General features: G+C 50.7%; 1 protein-coding gene across 1 annotated transcript; it reads right to left on the bottom strand.

The window, feature by feature from the left end:
* Positions 1–8,979: 8,979 nt before the first annotated feature.
* SERPINA12 (serpin family A member 12) lies at positions 8,980–23,070 on the bottom strand. Its single transcript, XM_041759557.1, has 5 exons — positions 22,897–23,070; positions 16,800–17,450; positions 14,881–15,151; positions 11,064–11,211; positions 8,980–9,446 (listed from the first exon to the last, which is right to left on the bottom strand). The coding sequence occupies exons 2-5, from the start codon at positions 17,431–17,433 to the stop codon at positions 9,255–9,257; spliced, it is 1,245 nt and encodes a 414-aa protein (XP_041615491.1). The 5' UTR covers positions 17,434–17,450; positions 22,897–23,070; the 3' UTR covers positions 8,980–9,254.
* Positions 23,071–23,285: the final 215 nt, after the last annotated feature.

Raw genomic sequence — 23,285 nt, 5'->3', positions numbered from 1 at the left:
CTGATTGTGCAAATGAATCTGAAGCTCGGTAAAACCCAGACAGAACTCAGACTCTTTCCCAAATGCCATCTCCCCATAAAAGTCAAAACTGAGACCTTTTTTCAACATCTGTATCCATGGACAGTACTCACCTAGTTATTTGAGCCCAGAACTCACCCCTGTGTCTCCTTCTTCCTCATTCCCCACACCAACACATCTCTTACCTATTTCCAGCTATTTGAGTAGCCTCCCATTTCCCAGAAAGAGCACAGGTCGCCCATCCAACCTGCACTGCCCAGGCCCCACTGGCCCCTCTAGCTTCATTACAGACCTCAAAGCCCCTTGCTCAGGATGCTATGCCCAGGCTTTTGGCCCATTTTTATGATCCTCATCTTAAGATCTTTGTTCTGACTTACTCTCCAGCCTTCACGAGACTCCCCCCCCCCCCCCCCCCAATTAATTCCTTTCTACTGCTTAGGTCCTATGTCATGTCACACCTTTAAGGAAGCTCTCTTGGAGCGCTCGGGTCAGGGTCAGGAAATTTCCCCCCTTTAAATGTTTTTATAGTACCATTAACCTCTCAGCGAAATACTTATCATGGTCATAATTTCACATTTGTTTGCCTGATGGAAAATAAAACAAATCCGGGAACTTGCCTCTCTTGTTCTCCTTGTACACCACTGGCTGGCCGGTACAAAGGGCTCCCTTAAGTGTTTGATAAACCAGCGAATTGAAGTAAATTAAACAGACAATTTACCTCTGAGGAGTGATGCTGACTGGAAATGAGCAAGAAAGACTCTTGCAGGGTCTTATTTAAGGTGCTAGATACACAGGTGTGTGTGTATATATATATGCATAACACTTGAGTTGACTTACAATTTTGGCCAAGACGAAGCACCTGACATTGGACTTATGAACAATTATAAGCAGTTGGAAAATTGGGGCATCTGGGTGGCTCAGTCGGTTAAGCATCTGCCTTTGGCTCATGTCATGATCTCAGGGTCCTGGGATCAAGCCCTACATCGGGTTCCAGCGGGGAGTTTGTTTCTCCCTCTGCCTCTACCCCTCCCTGCTCATGCTCTCTTCTCTCATTCTAGCCCTCAGATAAATAGATAGAAAAATAAAATCTTAAAAAAATAAAACTGGACAAAATACATGAAACAATTGAGATGCTGAAAAAAATATGTGAAATAATTTAGGCACTGGACAACAGGCAGGGAAGGCAGACAAATTCGGGGAGCCCTATGACCTTCCCACTTTTCTGTCCAAAGACACTTTCTGGCTCCAGAGAGGAAAGCCCAAGCAGAGCCTGGCAGGCTGGCCGAGCACTGGGGACGAAGATCTGAGTTTGGGACAGCTGAGGTAGCCAAAGTGCGCGTTAGCTTCGGTGCAAAGCTACATGCTCAGCTCTGCACGCATAAAGTGACAATCCACGAGGACGGTCCCAGAGCAAAAGAGAAACCCCCAAACTGCCATGAAGATGTAAGTACAACAACTCCCAGAGTTCACATGGCACAGGGAGGGAGGGAGGTTCTGACCGGGTAGCGTTAGGGGACCTCCAGGAACACCCAAGGCGTTCAGGAAAGACCCTAGAAGTGGCACATCTTGACATGAAGGTTCAGGTAACTGTAGTTTGCAGCTGCCCTAGACACCTTAACAACACTGTATCTGAAACAGAACATAGGATCATGAAAAGGTGATAAAATCCTGGACAGGATTAAAGAAAAACTTCTGCAAGTACTTCAGTCGGCTTTCAAAACAAGCGTCACCACACTGCAAGAACACAATAAAATCCAGGCCAGAAAAATTTTAAGAGAAAATGTAAGTGGCAGAAGGAAAGATCAGGAAGCTTGAAAATGCAACAATACGAACTGTCCAAACTTAAGAGAGGGAACAGGGGAAAGATAACAGAGCCCCCGTGATCTGCGACACAAAAGCAAGTGGTCTCACAGATGGGTAGCTGGGGCCCTAGACATGACAGGGGTGGGAGAGACAAAGTCTGGAAGAAATAGTAGCCAGAAATATTTGTGCAACTTGCTGTATGTAAACTACAATACAGCAAAGGGAATGCAGCCCTGCATTTCTTCCCCTGAGCTGTAGGGTCGCCCTTGATTCTCGGCCTGCCTAGACAGCTCTCCTCTCCCGACAGGCTGCTTGCTGTCCTGCAGGCTCCAGCTCCAGACCTCCCACTCCACGGCCTTGCAGATCCCACAGAGAGCCGGGCCCTCCCTTCGCAAATACCTGGAGCAAACCACAGCAATTTACCTCCTCACGTGTCTGTCTCCCTGAGTGCATGGGCTGGACCTGGGAAGGGACTACCATCCGGGAGGGATGGGGACAGAGGGAGAACAATAAAGGGTATACGAGGCTGGACGAGGGGGTGGGAAGGCAGTGGGAGGAATGCAGGGAACCCCAGGGGCCAGGCTCTGCTGACCGGCCCACACCCGGGGACTTGGGTAAAGGCCTCCAGTTGGTGAAACAGGTTGGCGTCTTGAAGCACGGAGTTTCCCAAGCTTGGTTAATTGTCAGGAGAGCCTGTGCTCTCATTAAAATGCACATTTCCAGGCCCCACCTAGGGCCACTGAGTCAGACTTTCCAGGGAAAGATGAGCCAACAGGAGCGAGAGGAGCTGGGTGCTTCCTCCTGGTGCAACTTCTGCTCAGGCCCCAGAGGGAAGCTGTCTGAGATTACCCGGCTCTAACCCCCTCAGGTCCCAGGTAAAGCAAAGGCCCATTTCTCCCCAAATTTATAAGACCAAGCCTGCTGCTGCAGCAGCGACAGATCAGGAGCAGATCCCATGGGTCCATCCAAGGTCCCATCAAGACAGAGCCTTATCCCAGGCCCATCCTCCTCCACGGAGCCCCTCTGGCCATGCCTGGCCTGCTCTAGATTCTTCTGTCCCTGGCTGTGAGATCTCCTGCTTACTCCACACATCTTTATGCTTCTGTTCCATTTCTGATTTTTTTCCCCATTTCTGATTTATAACAGAACTTCACACCACATTTTTCATTTTTAAGTTTCAGAGGTAGAGGTCAGCAATTCAGGAGTTGCACAGAACACCCCGTGCTCATTCCCTCACGTGCCCGTCACCCAGTTACCCCATCCCCCTGCTCCCCTCCCCTCCAGCAACTCTCAGTCTGTTCCCTAGAGTTAAAAGCCTCTTATGATTTGTTCATATCACTTTTTCAATCTATTGACATCCTCATAGTTTTTTCTCTCTTTTTATTTTTATTTTTTAAGATTTTATTTATTTGAGAGAGAGAGAGAGAGACAGAGACAGCAAGAGAGAGTGTGAGCTAGGGAAGAGAGGGAGAAGCGGGCTCCCCACCAGGCAGAGAGCGTGACGTGGGGCTCAGTCCCAGGACTCTGAGCCAGCTAAAGACAGACACTTAACCGACTGAGCCACCCAGGTGCCCCTGGTTTTTTCTTTTAATATATATATTTTTAATTTTACCTATTCTTGCTCTACCTGTAAAGTGGATTGGATGCCTCACAGCTGGACTTGCCATGTCATCTTAACCAGAAGCTATGGTTCAGAAGCCCCCCAAGAGGGACCTAACAATACCCAGTGTGGACGTGAGCACCTGTCTCATGGGAGAGTGCTCCCCAGGGCTCCCCACACTCTTTCGCTGCAACATTGCCCATTCCTTAGCCTGCCCCGAGGGGCCGCATGACTTTTAGGATCCTGGCTAAGCTGAGGGTGGAGATGGGGAAGGGGGTTGATGCAGACAGACCCTGGGGCCCTGAGGAGCTCGATCTAATTGCTCCTTTGTTTTCTGTTGGTTTTGGCAAAGAGGTCACTATTTCAACATTGCAGAACACACAGCCTTCCTGCTCCAGAGGGGTTTTCATCCAGGAGGGACTCTTTCCCAGCCGAGTCTTGGAATCAGATGCCTTCGTTCACATCACACCAAGAGAAAGCAGATGCCTTCGTTCACATCACACCAAGAGAAACAATAGACAAAAGGTTACCTGTGCTGGAAGGACAAGCAGTCTTCAGAGAAGCCCCCTCAGTGGCCTTCCTCCCGGCCCTGGATGCCTTCATACCAGGTACCGCTGACGCGGCTGGTGCCACCCACGTGCAAAGTAGGTTCACGCACACACATAACATCATGTCACCCCCCCCCCCCCGCCAAGTATCCTTTGAGATGAACAGAGAGGAAAAACTCAGGATTGGGCACAACTAAGTGTCTTGCCTCTTGTCACCAACCGAACACATTGGCAGAGCTGGAACTTAACCTAGAGCCTGTCTGGACTCCAGGGCCTGGAGGCCCCTGCCAAAGTCCCCGACATGAAAGACCCCACCCCAGGCAGCACGGTGTCCTGGGTTGGAGCCCTGGGCAGACAGAGGTCTTTGTGGCCGCCGCTTGCCTCTTTTCTTCCCTCTTTAACCAAACAGAACAGGCTTCAGGGTCAGGTTCTTGGTGAAGTTGAATTACCCGATTGGGTTACGTGTGTTTTTAGTTCTTTTCTACCTGTGGCACATTTTCTGGGCTTCTATATATGGTGGCGATATTAATTTTTCTGTTTGAACAAATCTCTCTTTTTATAAAACAGAAATTGACTTCAAGATCCAGCTTGAGTGTGTAAGAGCACAAAAGAGATAAGGGTTCAGCCACACTAGCAACAGAGATTCGAGAATGAAAGAAATTTGGGAAATTGAGTGGAAATAGAGAGCATGTTTCCCAAAGAAAAAAGCCAACCCCCTGCCCCCCCACCCCGCCTCACACTCCTAGTGTCACACCCTGACCCAGCTGGGCCTGAACGGGAGGGGGGCAGGGAGCTGGCCATGGGTCTCTAAGCTCTCACCTGGCTTCTCCACATCTGGCACCCTGCCTGGCACACAAGAGATGCTTAATAAGTATTTGTTGGCTAAATGAAAGCATGGAGCAAGGAATAGGTGGATGAACTTTGGAGCAGCCTCTATCATTAACAGGACGAATGCCAAAGTGCTGTCTGAGATGGAGGGGCTTTTGGAGATCATCCAGGGCAACCCCATGCTGCCCAGATGGGAAACGGTCCCCCTGGAGGGAGAAGGTATTTGTCCAAGTCCTGTAGTCAGTGTCTGGGCAAAGCAGGGCTTCCTGCCTGTCATTATCCTGGTCAGCTCACCAACTTGTCACTTCTGGTGTGTGCCCACGTGAATGACCTCAGCCTGGGCATACAGGAAGCCAGCCTCCTGGCACCCAGCATGCATTTGGAAAGCCACCTGCTCAGAAAGCTTCTGCATTACGTGAAAGGTCAAGTTGGATCACATTACAGGGGTCCTGCCTCTGGACCCTGACGTTGGCTATTTCCCTTCTTGTCTGGGGCTAATCCTTCTCCTACCATCAAGTACACTCACAGTGGGTATCTCTGGGGCCCCAGAAGTCTCCAGAAGCTGGTTGTACCACAGAGGCCATGGAGAACAGAATCACAACATCCACTATCTCAGCCTTGAGTGTCACCTTCTCATTGAGGCCTACCTGACCACCTCCAGCGTTACCAGCACCTCCAATCACCCTTTCCTGCTTTACCTAACGTCCTTTTTCATTTGTTAACCCTATGGTATATTATATGCCTCCATCCACTAGCTTGGAACCTCTGGCAAGGGCCAGGAGCTCTGTATGTTTTGTTCATTGATGTGTGTCAAGCCCCTAGAACAGTCTCTGGCACAGAGTGGACACTCAGCAAATATTTACTGGATGGGTGGATGGACTAATGAAAACTGATATGCTCAGAGGACTTGCATTTAGTCCCAGATCTGTGGCTTTCCAGCCGTGGGAACTTGGGCAAGTTCTGTGGTCTACCCAAGCCTCGGTTTTCTCATCAGTAGAGTGGAATGATCTCACCGACTCGAAGGGTTGTGGGCTGGCAGGCGGGAGACAGAGCCTCTGCGGTGCCAGTCCCGTGGGAGGCAGGTAGTAAGTGTCGCTTACTTCAAAGGCAAAATCCATTTACTTGTTTATTTATTCATGAGGTCAGTCAGTCCACAACACGTGGCCTATGAAGGCTTCTTAGAAGAGGTTGGAGTCCATCTTTTCTGGAAGCAGGAGTAACACTCTGAAAGGAGCTCATGGGAGTGCTGGAGGATGGGGAACGAGGAGAGCGTCTGGGCAGGGCAGGGTGGAAGGGTGTGAGCAAGTGCAATGCAGAGGTTGCGCTTGGAAGAACCATGGGAGGGGGTTGGTGTGTCTAGAGCAAAGGTGACTGCTGTGGTCATCTTTCTTTGCAGCAAACACACGCTGAGCATGTTCTCCGTGGCCTGGCCTGGGGATTGGGTTCGGAATGCCCAGTCTGCAGCCAGAGGGACACTTACCATACACGAGTGTGCCTGAATCACACGGGATGTTACACTCCAGTGTAACACCAGTGACAGCTCACCATAGTTCTTTGGTTAAGGACTAGCATTTTCCCTGTGACCCCTGATGCCCCGGTCTACCTCTCCAGCCTCACCGCCCACCTCCCCCTGACTTATTTTGTTGTGCTGGCAGCATTAATATCATTTTAGCTTCTCGTCCCTGCCAACTTCCCACCCCAGGGCCTTTGCACAGGCTGTCCCCCCTGCTGGGTAGTCTCCCTGGCTACCACTCCAAGCTTCTCCCCTCTTCTTTTATCCCCCATGAAGAATTATATTTCTGTAGCACAGAATGAATGTATGGCTGTGAAGGTAGGAAATCATATAAGAAATATTCAAGAGGCACACTGGTCATTTTTAGAATAAAGTTGGTTAAAGGGAAGATCAATAAAGTACTAGAGCTTGTGAAAGACCAATCAGCATTTTCTAGATTGCTGACCACACTGGGACAAACATACTTGTATGCAGGTTTAATTAATAGTGACAGTTCAAGAACAGACAAGCTCCCAGCATTCAGAGCTCTCTCAGCCTGGTTGGAGCCCCCATTCCATACCCTCGAAGGCCCCCACGGATGTCTCTCTCTCTCTTTTTTTTTTAAGATTTTATTTATTTATTAGACACACACACACACACACACACACAGAGAGAGAGAGGGGGGCGCAGAAACACAGGCAGAGGGAGACAAAGACAGAGAGGCAGAGACACAGGCAGAGGGAGAAGCAGGCTCCATGCAGGGAGCCCGACGTGGGACTCCATCCCAGGTCTCCAGGATCACACCCTGGGCTGAAGACAGCGCTAAACCGCTGAGCCACCCGGGCTGCCCCACGGCTGTCTCTCATCATGCCCACTGGAGCGCATGATCAGAAAAGCACGGGCGTGTCTATGCGACTCGCAGCTGTTTCTCCCACTAGATGTGGGTGTCCTGAAGGCAGGGGCCAGATCTGTTTGGACCAGCAGCCTGTGCACGGATTGCCGGCCCATAAGTCATTTAATGCAGGATTTATTAATGCAGGATTGATTGCAGCCCACATGGGGGTGGAGGGGAAATTCAGACCCAGGAGCCGTGGAGGTGAGTGCTTTGTTGGAGGGCTGCTCGGAAGAGGCCAGAAAGGTAGAGAAGACCTCATGAAGATGTCATAATGGACTGGCTGTTAAAGGATGAGCAGGGGCTCATTAGCAGGATGAGAGCATTCCCAGGAGAGGGGATAGCACAGGCAAGCACCTGGAGCATCATTTTGTTAGAGAAGACCCGGTCATGTCCGAGGCCTGAGTGAGGGCAGAAGAAGGCCGAAACAGTAGCTCTCCGCTGAGTGCCTGCTCCGTGCCCGGCTCTGCACTCTCCCGTGCAGAGCTGCTCGGCACCGGCACCGTGAGGTGGATGGCATTATCTCCTTTACTAAATGAGGTTCAGTGACTTGTCCAAGCCACCAAGCTACTAAGTGGCTTACCTGGCCATCCCATGTCCCCAGTGGATAATGCTGCACATCTGAGCCAACCACTGAGGCTTCCCGCGTGTTCTGGTGTCTTCCCGCCCCCTCAGGATGGCGCAGGGTCTGAACCTTCTCTGTGTCCCGCCCTCTCAAAGAGGGGTGCTTACTCTGGTGCTCCCCCATCCGAGCCCTTACACACTGTAAACTAGCCTTCTCTGCCAGCCTGTGTGGAGACAGGGTCTCCAGGTCCCTGGGGGGGGGGGTGCCCAGGATGGAAGAGGGGTTGCCGAAGGGGCCTGGGTGGGGGGCGGCTCTCTCAACTAGCCAGGCCTCCAAGTCCACGTGGAGCCCCTCCCTCCCCTAACCCAGAAGACAAGTGTTTGTGGCCTGTGGCTAACCACGAGGCCATAGGAAAGTCACTTCATTTGCTCTGCATACGGACCTGTCGTCTGGATGTCCATCCTGGCCGGCCACAGGGGAGCTGTGACCAGAACGCAAAATGCAGAGTATGCTGTGAATTGCCAGGCACACCCGGGGGTGACAGCTGATGCCGGCTCAGGCTCAGCAGGGCCACACCAGTCCGGATCCCCGCCTCTCAAACACGTTGGGGCAGCGGCAGTCCCCCACAGTTGCTGGAAACGAGGGCTCCCCTTGCCATAATCTAGGTGCCCCCTAGTGGCCCTGGGCAGACCCTGCAGGGCCACAGGTGGTTCTAGGGCAGATGCACAGACCCCATTCACCCCATTCACCCCATTCACCCTTGAGTTGAGCTTGCTAGCACATTCAAACCCCAGGCTCTTCTTTTGCAAGCGAATCCTTAGCTGCAGCTGCTCTAGGATCCATCCCTCTTAGGCCGGGCCAGCCCCACCTCAACTTTGCCACCTCACTGGATGCCTGGAGAGCCCACAACTCCCATGCGGATCCTGCGGGAGACCTAACTTATCAAAGACCCAAGGCTAAGGGCTCACCAAACAGAACTAGCTTTTCTACAGCCGGATGCAAGTTTTCTCAGAGCCCCAGCGGGGTGTATTACTGACCCGGTTCCAGGAATACAGATATAGAGGCTCAGAGGAGGTATGTGGCTTTCCCAAAGATACTTTGTTACAAAGATTCGAACCCAGGTCTCTCTCTCTTTCCAAAGCCCAGGCGCTTGCCTTGTCTCATAGCTTCCCCAAATTATTCACCAACAGCAGAACTAGGGTGTATTTATTAAATCACAAACCCCGTCTGCCTCTCCGGGGAGGGGAGATCACAGGCAGCCAAGTGGGTAGGGGTAGGGCATCTAAGCCCAAGGATGCTGGACCGGGCTGGGAGGGGGCTGAGGGAGGATGGGGGGGGGGGACACAGAAGACCCCAGGGCCAGTGGTGCTGCCTGTTTGGACAGTGGCCTGGGGAGCTCATGAAGTCATGGGATTAGATTAGAAGGTCCTGGGATCCCAATCTCAGGCAGGTGAGACATTTTCAGCCCCAGGCTGCCGCTGGGGTCTGCAGCCAGCTGGAACTCCCCCTTATTTCCCAGTAGGATTCACAATCTTTCCCAAGAAGATTATGGTGGACACAACATCATCCTTAATAACCACCAGAAACGGTTTGTTCAACTTGATGGGTAGCGGCGTCTGCATGGGCAGCGTCTGGGCTCCGGAGCCGGCTGCGCCCTCTGTGCCCTTCTCATCCATCTTCAGCACCGCCTCGTGCACTGCCTGTGGGAATTGGGAACGAGGTCAGGGCCGCCAAGCCAGTCTGGGCCAAGGACACGAGAGGCCCCGGGAAGGAGAGGCTGCAGCCAGGGTGGCCCAGCACAGCGGTGATGTGACTTGGTGCCAGCCACCCTGGGGCTCCTCGCTCTTCTGCTGTCACTGCCGGAAGGATGCAGGACAAGCGGAGCTGGCGTGAAGGGAATAATGAGGCTGGGGGAGCAGCAGTGGCAGTGGGGAGGACGGGGTGGGGTTCGCTGTCCTTCCGAGAATTACAGGGACTTGCTGAGCAGTGTAAGGGCAGAAAGAAGTCTGTGGAACCTTAGCTAGATGGAAAGGGGGTGATGGCATTTGAGCTAAGAAGCCTCCAGGCCTGCCCACCCTCCTCTCAGCTTCCTTGGGGACAGACGGTGAGGAAGGAGCCAGATTTGGGGTGAGGAGGGGTCGGAAACAACTGAGACCCCAGATACACCCCAGAGCACCCCCATCTGTGCTGCGGTGATCCACCCTGGGACACAGCTGGGCTTCTGCACATACTGACGCATTTCATTCTACAACATCTTAACAATTTTACTAGTGGGCCAGCCCACAGCCATTGTTGGCACAAGGAATCACAGCCACGGGCACACCTAACTGCAGAAGAGAAGCGAGGCGTGGAACTGAATAAAGGCCCACAGGAGAGGGGCAGCTGGCACTGACTCTTCTTGATGGGAAGTCTATGGCAGGAGAACCTAAGAGCAAGAAAGTTCTATTAACTGTCTTCCTTCCTCTTGCAAACTAGAAAAGAAATCCTAATCAGTGCCTAGAATCAGCTCAGCTTGGCAGCTAGGATCTCTCCCAGATTGGATTGGTCCGAGCTTCCCACTTAGCACCCCCCATCCCCACTGGCTGGGTCTCCAAGCTCTCCTGCAGTCCAGCCTTTGGCTCAGCTGCTCCTACTACTGGAAGATGGTCTCCAGCCCCAATGCCCAATGCCCTTAAAAGTAGGGTTGCCAGGTAAAATACAGGATGGACAGCTAAATTTGAATTTCAGATAAATGCTGGATATTTTTAGCATAAGCGTATCCCATGCAATATTTTGGACTAAAGAAATTATTCATCACTTACCTGAAGTTTGAATTTAACTGGGTGTCCTGTATTATACCTGCTACACCTGGGGGGCCTACCCCACATGGTCCTCTGTGCACCCCAGCAGGCAGGTGTTCAGCCTGGCTAGAAACCACAGGGCCCTTGGCTTGCTCATCTCTTGCTCATGTAGAGCATGTTTGCAATTTACTCCCAACGAGGCTGTGAGGTCTTTGGAAGAGGCTCTGGGTCAAACCTAGACTGGTTCTCAGCCTGATAAATGTTCCAGGCTTGATCACTTGTTTGTTGCATGGAATCGACCTCCAAACAAGCACCAGGAGCTTGATAGTTCCAACTTTAAAGCCTAGAAACGGGAAGGTTGGGGAGCTTCTGTGATTCTCCCAGGATGACAAGGCTGGTTAGGGATAGAGCTGGATCGGGGCCCGGCCTGGCTGGTGGTGGGACAAGACTCACTCAGCTGCTTGACAGGGTCTCTGGCCCAGGGCTGTGCGAAGGCTCCTTGCGGGAAGGGTGGGCATCCAGGCCAGGCAGGCTTACCTCTCCCACTTTCAGGCTTCGATGAGGGGAGATCCGGGTGAGATCACCATGCTCCTCAAAGATTTTGGTGATACCCAGGTAGGAGAGTGTCCTCTTCAGGTCATAGTTACCAGTGATGGAGAACCTGGGCAAGGACACGTCTACGACCCTGGGGACATGGGAGTGACAAGTGAGTGGCAGGGTCTCCTTGCTTTCCCCAGCAGGCTGCAGGGTTGGTGATGAATGAGACATCGGTCTTCCTAGCCCTGGAGGTCTTAGACCCTTTGTCCCCAGACTGAGGAGGGACTCTGACCCTGCGACCCTGGCTTCAAACACCTATGCTCTCTGAACTGTGTGCCTTCTTCCTAGCAAACCTGCCCCAGAGCCCTCGCCCACAGAAATGGTCTCAAGTCCCACTGTTTCAGGGCCCCTTTGGTGGCAGAGATGAAGGTGTCGTCCCCCTGAGAGTCCCAGCTTTGCCCAAGCCCCGAGCCGGTCCTGGTCCAGCAGGCTGGATGCCAGAGGTGGCAAGGGCCTGGGGACTGAGGCCAAGCAGACCTGAGCTCAGATCTGCTCTGCCTCTCACGGGCTCCATGACTTGGAGCAAATGATCTCACCTCCCTAAGCCACTTGGGCGAAATGACAGTGCTCATCACAGCAGGCAGGGGGCAGTAAGAGCGTAAAGCAACTGGGCTTGGGTGCTCCCAGTCCCTGGCCAGCAGGTGCTCCTCCTTACACACACACACACACACACACACACACACCGTTAGGGCCTCAGGTGCTCTGGGGGTAGGACCCAATTGGTGTCCCCTGCCTGGGCCTGGCCGTGGGTTCCTGTCCCCCGGCCTTGAGCCCTGTCCCTTCTTGCCTACCTAGGACCTCATTCCTGCCTGCATCCCTCTCTGTTCCGCACCATCCATCAGGAACAGTGTCTGCTTCATCATCCTCGGGAACACACCGTGTTCTCCGATAACCACGATCCTACACGACAGAAGCAAACACACCTCCACTGGCCCCAAGTCACCTCCCCAGCTGCTGGGTCATTCCTTTTCTTCCTTTCATAGCAGAAAGGAGTTGTCTCTGCCAGGGAGCTCCACTTCCACCCCCTACAGCCTCAGCCCACTCCACTTGGGCCCTTGCCCTCAACATTCCACTTCCCAGGGTCCCTGCTGACCTTAGCTTGCTTGACCCAAAAGACAGCTCTCGGAGAGCAGATCCCCCGCTCACCTTTTGCCGGCACCACCTAGTCGCCCACCTGTACTGTCTGTGATGCTCCAAGCCTCACCCTTCAGTCCTCTTCTCTTCTATCTTTCCTCCCTCCAGAGGGACCTCATTTAGGGTCATGGCTTTAAGTACTGGCCATAGGCCCAATGACTTACCTTTCCATTCATTCATTTGCTCAACAAATGGAGTGCCTCCTGTATACACATCAGATGCTTAGATGCATGTGTTAAACAGAAAAGGCAAAACCCTTGAGTGTGAAGGAAGACAGACACGAAAGTCCACACAATGAAAAGCCGCCCATGAGCATCGATGCATATAGACTGGGAGTCTGTGTATAAGAAGCCAGTGCGTGCAAGGGAGTAAAATACAGATCACCTTGGAGGAATCAGGAATGCTGGGGCACTGGGAAGATTTGAGAAACTTTGAAGGAGGCAAAGGCATCAGGCAAGCTGCATCATTTTTTTCCTGAGTGAAGTGGGGAACCACAGTAGGGTTTTTGAGTGACATGCTCTTGCTTAGGGCTGAAAATGGTTATTTGTCTGCAGTGTGAAAAAATATACTCTTGGTGTAGGGAGTGGGGGGGGGGCACCAGAGTGGGTGCTATGAGGCCATTGGGAAGTGGTTGCAGTCCCAATGTGGTGGGGGGAGGCAGGACAGGAGCTGTAGAAGAGCCCAGAAGAGCAGCCTATACTCCCTGCACAGAAAGTTGCATCTGTGCTCCATAGTATCCTTGGGCCTCTGCAAAGAACTTTGGTTCTGTGAAACCCAAACCTCCAGTAAGGCCTGTGCTGGCCTACTGGAAATCTCAAAGGGCCCATCTCACACTTGCAGGGGGCACAGGGAGGAGTGTGGATCCCCGTCCTGAAGCCACAGAGATTGCAGCAGTCTTCTGGGAACATCTGCGTGCAGTTTAGAGCTAGTCTGCTGATAGGCTCGACCCCATGGGAAATTGGCAGGATAAACTTGGAGATGAGGGTGCTGGGACCCCCTAATCATATTGCAGGCTCTCAAATCATCATAATTTGAATACTAAAGGAAATGCGACCTTCTGGATCCCATGTTGCATGAAGCCAGGACTTCTGGATAAAGCAGGCGTGGTGGGCATGGAGCCCACTTTTCCTTCACCTTCTATACCCCTCACTCCCCAAGGCACTTTTGTGGACTCAGAATCTGTAGGGCACAGGTTAGAAACTGTCAGTCCCCTTGGTGGGGTCCCTGTGTTAAGAGGGATGTGCCTTTATCTTCAACCAACAAGCTGCCATCCTGGAGGTCCACCTAGTAGGGAAGAGGACCAGATCTGCAGGACACCCATCACTCAAGGAACCTGAAGTCCAGATGATCTTTTAAGAACCTTGGAGTCCTGCCTCTTATAAGGGGAAGGACAGACAACCTCCCATTTGTACGTACCCTCGGTGGGGTCATGCTCTGCTAAGGCACATTTGATCCTTTCAAGAGTCCTATGAGGCCAGCATTAGGGGGCCATGTCATAGAGAACACTGGGTCTCAGCTAAGGTTGGAACCCAGATGCTTCCTCCTATTTCAGGGGCCAGACTTTGCCTCCCCCCACCGCAGGCCCTGTTTTTCAGCAGGGAGGATCAGGGGGTGCTGTGCAGACCCCAAGCATAGCAGTCCTCTTGGGATGACCTACCATTTAGCCTGCTTCTTCTTCCCATCCCCCCAATATAGTGACTTTATCTGAAGCCTTCAGAACAGGAATTCCTCTTTTATGGAGTTTGCAGCTCAATTTAGATATCCAAGATATGTTCTGTCCACTGCTGAGGGTGTGTTTTGTGTGAAAGGGCACCCACAGCAGCCCCAGCTCCATTCTAGCCTCGTATCTACCTCCCCTAGAACCATCCTCAGCTCCCGACAGTATGTCAGCCACGCTGTCAGGAAAGACTCTTCAAGTGGAGAACAATGGTGGGGGCAAGGGAGAAGGGACAGTGCTCAGAGCAGGGAGGTGACCATCCAGACACCTTTCCTCCCCAAGTCTACACTGCCAAGTCCCCAGCCCTGACCCTTCTTGAGAAAATCTACTGGTAAGCAAATGCCTGAGAAGAATTTTGTAGGCTCATCTTACATCTAATTTTATGGGGTTTTAAAAAAATATTTACTCACTTTGGTCCTTCAACTATTATTAGTATAACTTATTTGGGACACATTTTGCTGGTTTTGTTATGACAGTACAGTCGAAAACATGACTCTGTGTACAATGCACAGCTCCCTTTGACAGCCTGTGTTTGTCCTTGACGTTTCTCTCTGCCTAGGATTCCATCATTCCTCTTCTATCCACGCATGCCACGGTTCAGCCTTAAAGACTTAGCTCCAATCCACTGGCTCTGTGGAGGCCCCTCCACCACCACTGCCTGCCGTGGTTTTGCTCTGTCCACTCCACTCTCGTGATAAATGCATCTCCCTCTAAGAGAAAGTGTTTCACTATATTCCTATGACTTCTTTTCTGGTCTACTTCCTACCAAAATACAGATTTACCACGGATCCCAGAATAGGACTTGGCCAGGGGATATAAGCTCAATAAATCTGGGCTAGAAGAAGCAAAGAGTGGAAGGGAAGGCAGGAAGAAGGAAGCAGCCACATGTGCCAGGCACCCTCGTACCTTCGAGTGATTAATTTTTTCCATCTGTTAAAAGTGTCCGCCTTCAAGGCCTCCTCCACAGTCTTCATTTTGCCCTCATCAGGAAGGATGAAGGTGGCAGAGATGGTGCCCTGGTAGGGCATTTCCAGAATAGTGCAGGAGAGCTGTTCATCATAACCAGTCTCATACATGCCCCCACGGAACATCATGGGCACCCTCACTCGCTGGTTTCCATCCAAAAAGAAGTCTTCCTCTTTAGTTATTTTTGGATCAAATTCGTGTTGCCACCTGGCTTAAGATTGGAGAAAGACAAAGTGGCATGAGTGTCCTGAAAGGAAAGAGGTGACTGGACCCAGATAACCACTGGTCTCTGTCCACATGGATTCAAGGAGGGGGTTTGGATACTCTGAGATGTCAGGGCAGGTCTCCAGGAGTCCTTGTCTTTGTGCCATGCCCTGAAAACTCCTGGTAAGATGGGGATGGGTCTGATTGTTCCCAAAGAACCCACAACCAGAACTGCTGAGCTGAGAGGGGACCTGTGGACCACCTGAAGCCCAGATGCTCCTGAGGATTGTGTCCCAGCAGAGGGGCCTGGGTTATACTTAGTGGAAGCTGTTTGGGTCTGATGTGAGTGTAAATACCCTATTCCATCAGTCCCGGAGTAGCTGTTCTCATGTAGGAATGAGAAAACTGATGGAACGGGCTGGTTTTGAGAACCTGCTGAAGAGCAGCGAACGCTCAAAGTTGGGTGGTTGGACCCCTCCTCTTTGATCGTGGGAACTCTTTGATGCCATTAGGCATAAACTTGGACCTGGGCTTTTTCACACCTGCTAACCTCTGAGTCCCCCATAGGGGCCCCTGAGGACCAAGTCCCTGAGGTCAACTCTGGCTTCATTGTTCTGGAAGGATGGCCTTAGATGAGTGTCTTAGCCCCTCTAGGCTTCAGCGTCCTTGTCAGAAGAATGAAGATTTTGACAGGTACCTCATAGAGCTGCTGTGTGACTGAGTGGGAAAGGCAGCACAGCTCAGTGATCTCATACAGTGAGTGTTGAGTGGATGCTAGTCATCGTCAGCATCACTGTTGCCATTGCTTTTACAATCTAGGTGACGTGGGGACTTGAGAAAACTCCAGACCTCCTCTCTACCATTGCTTTTTTCCTCTAGGCCATAGTCTCACTGTGCATTTCGGGAAAGCTGAACTTCCATATTCAGAACCATGTCTCTGACAGCCCCACAGTGATCTTGCCTGACCTGAGGGCTGTTGGCCTCTGCTTCTTAGCCATTCTGGCCAAACTTTGTGTGTGCATGTGGCATGTGAGTGCTGTGTATGTGTGGTATGTGTGTGTGTGGGGGGGTGGTAGGTATGAAGCTTGGATTTGGGAATGTTTTTCCATCTTATTTTTTGGTCTCTTACCCTCAGACTTGGGGAATTTACAAAATATGACAAGGAGACAGAGGCACATCATCACCACCACCAACACCATCACCATCCTGAGTGTCTACTTGGAGTAACATAAAGTGCACAGCCTGTGGGTCAAGAGAAGTGAGTTCTAGTCCTGACTCTGATTCACTGGCTTTGTAACTCAAAGTCCATTCATCCCTTTCCACATTACACTTTCTTTATCTAAGAAATGGGGGAAAGGATGCCACTCCAACCTCTACGACCAACATTGTGTTAGGATAATCAGTAATAATGAAAATGCACATATGGAGAAGGATGTAGACTTCCCCAAATTTATTTCTCATGCATTTTTACTTTGAGTCCCAATAACTGCCCAATGAGTTATATATAAAGGCACTCATTTTGCAGGTAGAACAAATGGGATTCTGATGGATTAATTATTATGAATTCAAAGTCACAGAGCAAGCACGTGGCCAACCAGATCTTTAATCCAAATCTACTGGAAATTTTATCCTTCCCAACATGCTCCAAGCCTTACCTCGAAAGAAAATACAATTTGTAAGAAGCATCACAGTGCCAGGGTCTATATTCTTGATCAGGTTGTTGATTTTCCCCTGGGTTTTCTGACTGACATAGTCATTGATCTGCTTCCGAGTATCTCCTAAATTCTGGAAGTTGGTGGGGACAGTGTCTGCACTGTACAGGTTCTTAACATTTGTCAGAAACTTCTTCTCTGGCTGCAACTTCTGGTCGATAAACAAGGTGTTTCCAAGGTGTAGTTCGAGGTCCTGGCTGCCCTGGTTCATCCTGTAGATGAGGTAATGAAAGCCCTCATGAATGTCTCTGTCTGGCATATTCCTGAAATTGAAGCCCTGCTTGATCTCATTCAGGGTGGAGTCCTGGGCACCCAGAGACAGCATGGAGAAGGCTGCAGAGATGCTCAAGGGGGAAAAGAAGATGTTCTTTCCGGGGCTATTGGAAGCCAGCTTCCTATAAAGCTTGCAGCCGAAGTCTGTGTTCCGCTTTGTGAGCCCCTCGGCTGCCTTCATTCCCTTCCATGACTGGATCTGGCTCTTGGGTCCACGATACTTCGCGGGGGGCTTGGAATTCAGAAGACCTTCCACAGTGAGAAGGCCAGCAAAAAGTAGGCCCAGGCCCAGCATGGGGTTCATTTTCCTTGGAGATTGTCCTGTTGAGTAGTAGACTTGAGATTAGCAGAAAAAAAAAAGAACAAAACAACCCCATTGTCACTATATTACCCACAAGGAAGACCAGATTAAAGAAGCAATAGTGTGACTAGCATGTGATTTACATGGTGGTTTATAAATGCTTTCACATCCATTTTGGCATTTATGCTTTGCAATCACCCCAGAGAACTAGAAATGGTTGTCCCCATTTCATCAATGAGAAAGCTGAGTATAGAAGACAGCTCTTGATTTTGTACTCTCCTCTCTCAAATTATAGTATCTCAATTCCTTTGAGGAACTGCTTCCTTCACTCCATTGGAGCATGGTAAGAATATCCCCGCAGTGTGAGCATGTGACCAGGTCTAGGCCATCAGAATACTCCATCCACTGCCACGCTGATTGGTTAAGGAATGTGAGTGACCAGAATCAGATCAGTCAGTATCCTTCCCTGAGAATGCACAGGACTCTTAATTCTAAGGTGTCCGGCTTGGTGATATAGTTCCAGAACCAAATGTGGCTATGGTTGCCATAAACAGAAGGACAGAAAAGAGAGAAATATTGAAAGAGAGAAATGGGGAGATGTACTTGGTGACATCTTTGGAGTCCCTGGATCAAGCTTTACCTGAAGCTCACACACTTCTGGTTTCTCCAAGGTAGAAGGGCCAATACATTTCCCTTTTAGGATTGGCTGGTTTAAGTTAGATTTTTTTCCCTTATAATCAAAAGAATCCTGACTAATTGGCAGAAATAAAGCCCTTTGTCTAAGATCACATGGTCAGTGATGGATACCCATCCCAGGAGAACCCAGGTCTCTAATAAACTTCTTTCCCTGCACCTTTTCCAGGAAAAGAGACAGTGTTATAGAAAGGAAAAGTCACATCTGCCTGGCTCCAGGACAGGTGCCCCTTTTGCCACTTCTCAGCTCAGCATCTCCCGACAAGATTGAGTTTTGGGGGGACAAAAGTTTCTTTTTCTGTTTTCCCTTCATTCCTAGCCCCAAGGCTACAGAGAGCTGCCAAAAAGGTTGATATTCCAAGCAAGGATGGGGTCCCATGTAATATGGAGACTTGGCTTGCTTCACAGGAGACGGCTCTAGAGCATCAACCACATGCAAAATCCACCCTGAGAGAGGAGGGGCAGGGCTTTGGGTCAGCTGTCAGTGGCTAGTCTGCCTCCAGGAGGCAGGGCCTGTGGTAGAACTTCTAGGGTCACTTGGCTCCAACACACCAGTCTTCTGGAGTCTTCTGGATTGGGGACAGAAGCTGTGAGCTGTTAGCAACTAACCCTCACAGCACCGCCCGCCAAGGGGAACTGGACCTGGCACCAGTAAGGTCCACACAGCTAAATACCTGGTGCCCGGGCACTGAGTAGGCTCTTTCCAGGTGACCAAATGAATGATGAATGAACACCTGCATAGAACCTGCACTGGGAGTGCCCCGAATCACCAAGTTCTTTGTTCCCTCAAACCCTCCACTCCGGGTCTTGTGGACACAACCCTCAGCCCAGCACACAGGGTCTTCAGAGAGGCTCTGACCCAATGTTTGAAAACTCTAGTGGATCCTACTCATTGCTTCCATCTTCTAATGGAACTTTATTTTTCTAGGTGTCTCCCCCTCCTTAGACAGCCCATGTGCCTCAGGGGCAGGGCCCCATCCCCAGCTCCAAGGGGACCTTGACTTGGGGTGGCTCAGAAGTTGAGCCCAATCCAACCAGGTCACATGACTGATTGAGGCTCTGCCCTAGTAGCTGTTCTGGGAGGGGCACATGACTTAAGTGAGACAATGAAGGTGATGGCATTTTGGGGTGCCGCCCTCTCTCTTTCTCTGGATGTCCTGGGCAGGAAGGTGTGTATGCATGCAGGGCTTTGCAGAGAAGTCAGAGCTGGAGCCACAGATTAGGCAAACTTGGAGCCCATCCTGCCTGTAGACTTCCAACTGTGCTAGTGTGAGTTACGTAGTCAACCACCCAAGGCCAAAAGCATCCTACCAAATACAGGTGTGTATAAAAAAATTCCAGGACTACCAAGCAGTGAGGACTCCAGACTTTGATCTCATGCCTTTCTGCTGTGTAACATTTGAAAAGGATGTCTCCTCTCTGAGCTTCGGTGATCTCTCAGCACCTTTCACTCCTTCTGACATACATTTTAGTAAAAGTTAAACACAGCTGGTGGTGGACAAGGGTTCTAGGGGCTGTCTGAAGACAGGTTATAGAAGGCAAGATTTGTAAAACCCCTGAGGATGTTTCAGATAAAGGAAAGAAAGTTTAAAGTAGAAAGGATTCGATCTCTCAGGTTAGTGGGCTGGACTGTTTACAGAATCGGCCTGGTTTAAAAATAGAAGCTGCACCTGTTGGGATGAGCACTGGGTGTTGTACGGAAGTGATGAATCACTAAATTCCACTCCTGAAACCAACATCACACGGTATGTTAGCTAGCTAGAATTTAAATAAAAATTCGGAAAAAAGAAAAGAAATGAAAATAGAAGCTTTTTGCATTCCAGAGTAGATCACTGCCTGCATGGGCACTATTTCCCAACGCCCAGGAGTGCAGAAGTTAGCCACCTCAGCCAAGGAGTGGGGAGAACATTCTCAGCAGTAGGTTCACCACCAGTCAGGTGAGATGGAAAGTCTTTGGGCAATCTGCTGGGAGCCGAGTCTTGGTCTGGGTATAGAGCCAGAACCTAGAGCAGAGAAGGGAAGCTTCTGGAAGCTTCTGGCACAGATGGCGAGCACACACATACCCCCACACACTTTTAGAGTGATGATGCTCAGTCAGGTGGCCCCTAAAAGTCTTTTCTACTTCTCCGAGTTTTTGGAATAAGAACTGGTTATGGAATTAGAAGTCTGGATATTGGTCCTTTCGTGTGTGTGTGTGTGTGTGTGTGTGTGTGTGTGTGTGTGTCTTGACCCAGAATAAGACTAATAACTCTTCAGAGCCTCAGTGTCTTCATCTACTAAATGGGTGAGGGGAGTCATACTTTGGCTTCCTCCCCACTAGATGTTGCTAATCACCTCACTGCTCCTGGCTGTGGAGACACCGACCACACCCTGGCTGGGTCTCAGCTTCCCCCACCTCCATGAGCCTGTGTCACGGTGGTCCCCACCAGCCCCTGGCCCTGCCCCACGGAGTCCCAACAGCCCAGCCTTTCTTCCCCCAAAACAGCCCACACTGGCCCCATTTCTGGGCTTCTCCAGCTGTCATCACAGGCTCCAAACTTGATTCAAACTTGTCAGATGGGTACCAGTCCCAGATGCCTGAGGAGGCTAACTTTTATTCCATTCATTAAAACAGCTGAGCAACTGGTTGTTTCCCAATAAATTGATAGGCTGCCTATGTTGAGCAACTCTTTGTTGGTTATTAGTTTGGAGTGTGTGTGTGTGTGTGTGTGTGTGTGTGTGTGTGTGGTTGTCACCCTAATAAAATAAATAAACATAATCAGGAAGAAAAGGAACAAGATAGGACCTGAACACGGTAGAGGTCACATGGGGCAGATAAATCTACCATCAGTATTGTAACTCCTCTCTGACTCTCCTGCTCCCACATTCCCTTTTAACTTGAGAAAACAATCCCTTTCTCTTATGAATAGATGCAATAGTATGGCCCTGACTCGGGAGTCATGCCTCCTGAAGACAGACCCAAGGCAGGTGAGGAGCCCTCTGAGGGACCGAGGGGCACAGGTGTCCACCATCTGCATGTGTGGAGGGGGTCCCTGGGGAGGGGGCTCTCCTTTTGCCCCTCACACCATCCTGATGAGCTTAGAAACTGGAATCAGCTAATCAAAGAGACTCAGGAGTGGGGAGAGTGGGATAGGATAGCATGTTCAACAAAAATGTCCTTTTATACTTCCTATCATTGGTGGTTTGGGAAGACGGAATGCAGCACCAAACAGAGCAGGAGCAAGAATCAGAACTACTCAGTGCAGAGCAGTTTGGGCTATTTGTTACTGCCCCAGTTCCTGCAGTGTCTGTCCTCGAGCAGGTGAGACTATAAAGTGTAGGGTGCTTTGGACAAATTGCCCTCCCCATGGGCTTGCACCCTAAGGAGTGACTGCCAGCAGGGCAACCACAGCGCCTCCTTCTCAGTGAGAAGCCTCCTCTTGCACAGGCTGGACTGAAGTGTCCTGTCCTGCCCCAAGGAACCCCAGGCCCTCTGAGACCCGTTTCCTTCCAGTCCTTTCCAGAAGTCTCCAACAGAGGGCATGGTACTTGTATAAACTCAATGCTCTTCCCTCAGAGGGCATCTAGGGTGTGAGGGACTCTTCCTAAAGATGTGCCTTGGCATCCCAGAAGACCAGCCCCAAAGCCCCGGGTTTGAGGATGCATCCCAGCTCTGCTCTGGGGCCCACCCATTTTGAGGGATGATATCATTTTAAGAGGAGATGGCTTTAAACATATTAGATGCTATTTTGGGAAGCAAGTTGAGAACTAGGTGGTGGTGAGATATAGCCTTCCTCCCCTGCTGGACGAGAGAGACCTGTGAAATCTAGTGAGTATGGTGGTAGACTCTGGCCTCCTTCCTGGGCAACAAAGAGGGTGGAACACAAGTTCATCATCTCAGCCCAAATTTGCCCTGGAGATTTCTGCCTTCATTCTTTTAAGAACTATCTTGAGCCTTCACTCTGTGCCAGACACAGGGGCGCCGGTGCAATGCCCTCCCCTAGCCTTCCCTGGAGCCCAGACATGGAGCTCTCTGTCCTGGGAGGTGATGGCCACAGCCAGGCCCGCAAACTTCTCCAGATCCTCAAGCACTTTCCAGCTCTTTGCCTGGCCTCTTCCTCCTGCCCTCAGTGACCTCATTCCAGGATGAGGGGATACATGGGTTGGAAGGGCTGAGTGACCAGCAAACCTCAGGTCCACTCATGCCGTACAGGGAGATGGAGACCCAGAGGACAAAGAAGCTAGCTGAGGTCACGACATGCATTCTGATGGATCAGAGTGCAAATCCAACTCATTAAGGCAGTTCTGCAACAGTGTGTGGAACAGGCTGCTGGGCCTGCCTTTCTCCACGAAATCGTGGGTTGGTAGAGACAGCTCCTTTCCTCGGAGAGAGATAAAGATATAGAAACAGCTCACAGACAAGGCTGAGTGTAGCCTGAACCATGGGGCAAGGGCAGACCAGACCTGGAAGGACCCCCTTATCTCCTGGAACAGCTCCCATTCTCACCCCTACCAAAGTTTTTTGCCTAGGAAAAGCACTGGGCGGGGGGGGGGGGTCAACATCCACAAAAATTAATCAGGGCTCCCCAAAATGCCCAGTGCACTTTTCAGGAGAGAGTTTTCCCGGATTCGGAAATCTTCCAGAATTTTCTTTAAGACACCCACCCTGGGACTGCACTCCATCCTCCCACAACCAAAAGCAAACTTTGTATGGAGTATACAAAAAAAAAAAAAATACCCAAAGAAACAAACGAAGAGCACTGAGCTTTTTCAAAGAGAAGATATTGTACTCACAGCACATTCAGGAGAAATCCACTGCGCCAGCCAAATGGATCTGCTTTTCTTGCTTTATTATTTATACTTCCATAGCCTCTTGGTAAAGTAGACCGAAGGCCAATAAAATTAGCTGGCCTGAGTGGGCAGGTGATGGGACTCGGGGAGCAGTGGCCACACCACTTCCTCGGGGGCTTCTCCTCATCCCCGGAGGCAGCAGCGCGATATTTAGACCACACCTGCTTGGGCTGTGGCTTTTCTAATGAAGCCCATTTATATCTTTTGCAACGAGCCCATTTCCCAATCTCTGCGGGCCTGGGACCTGGTGTGTTCTACGGATAGATTGCTGTTAAATATTCAACCCAAACATCACCGCTGTCATTGATGGGAAGAGGTTGATGGCTGGGTTT

The sequence above is a fragment of the Vulpes lagopus genome, chromosome 6 (assembly GCF_018345385.1).
Source record: "Vulpes lagopus strain Blue_001 chromosome 6, ASM1834538v1, whole genome shotgun sequence".
Lineage (NCBI taxonomy): Eukaryota > Metazoa > Chordata > Mammalia > Carnivora > Canidae > Vulpes > Vulpes lagopus.
The sequence above is the reverse complement of the archived record's forward strand: the minus strand, read 5'-3'. Positions and strand labels throughout refer to the sequence as shown.

Excerpts from the sequence above, each read along its gene's own strand:
- SERPINA12 (XM_041759557.1), bottom strand. The coding sequence starts at position 17,433 with ATGAACCCCATGCTGGGCCTGGGCCTACTTTTTGCTGGCCTTCTCACT. Across the intron at positions 15,152-16,799 it reads AAATTGTATTTTCTTTCGAG|CCAGGTGGCAACACGAATTT; the intron begins GTAAGGCTTGGA and ends TCCAATCTTAAG. Across the intron at positions 9,447-11,063 it reads GAAGCCTGAAAGTGGGAGAG|GCAGTGCACGAGGCGGTGCT; the intron begins GTAAGCCTGCCT and ends CAATTCCCACAG.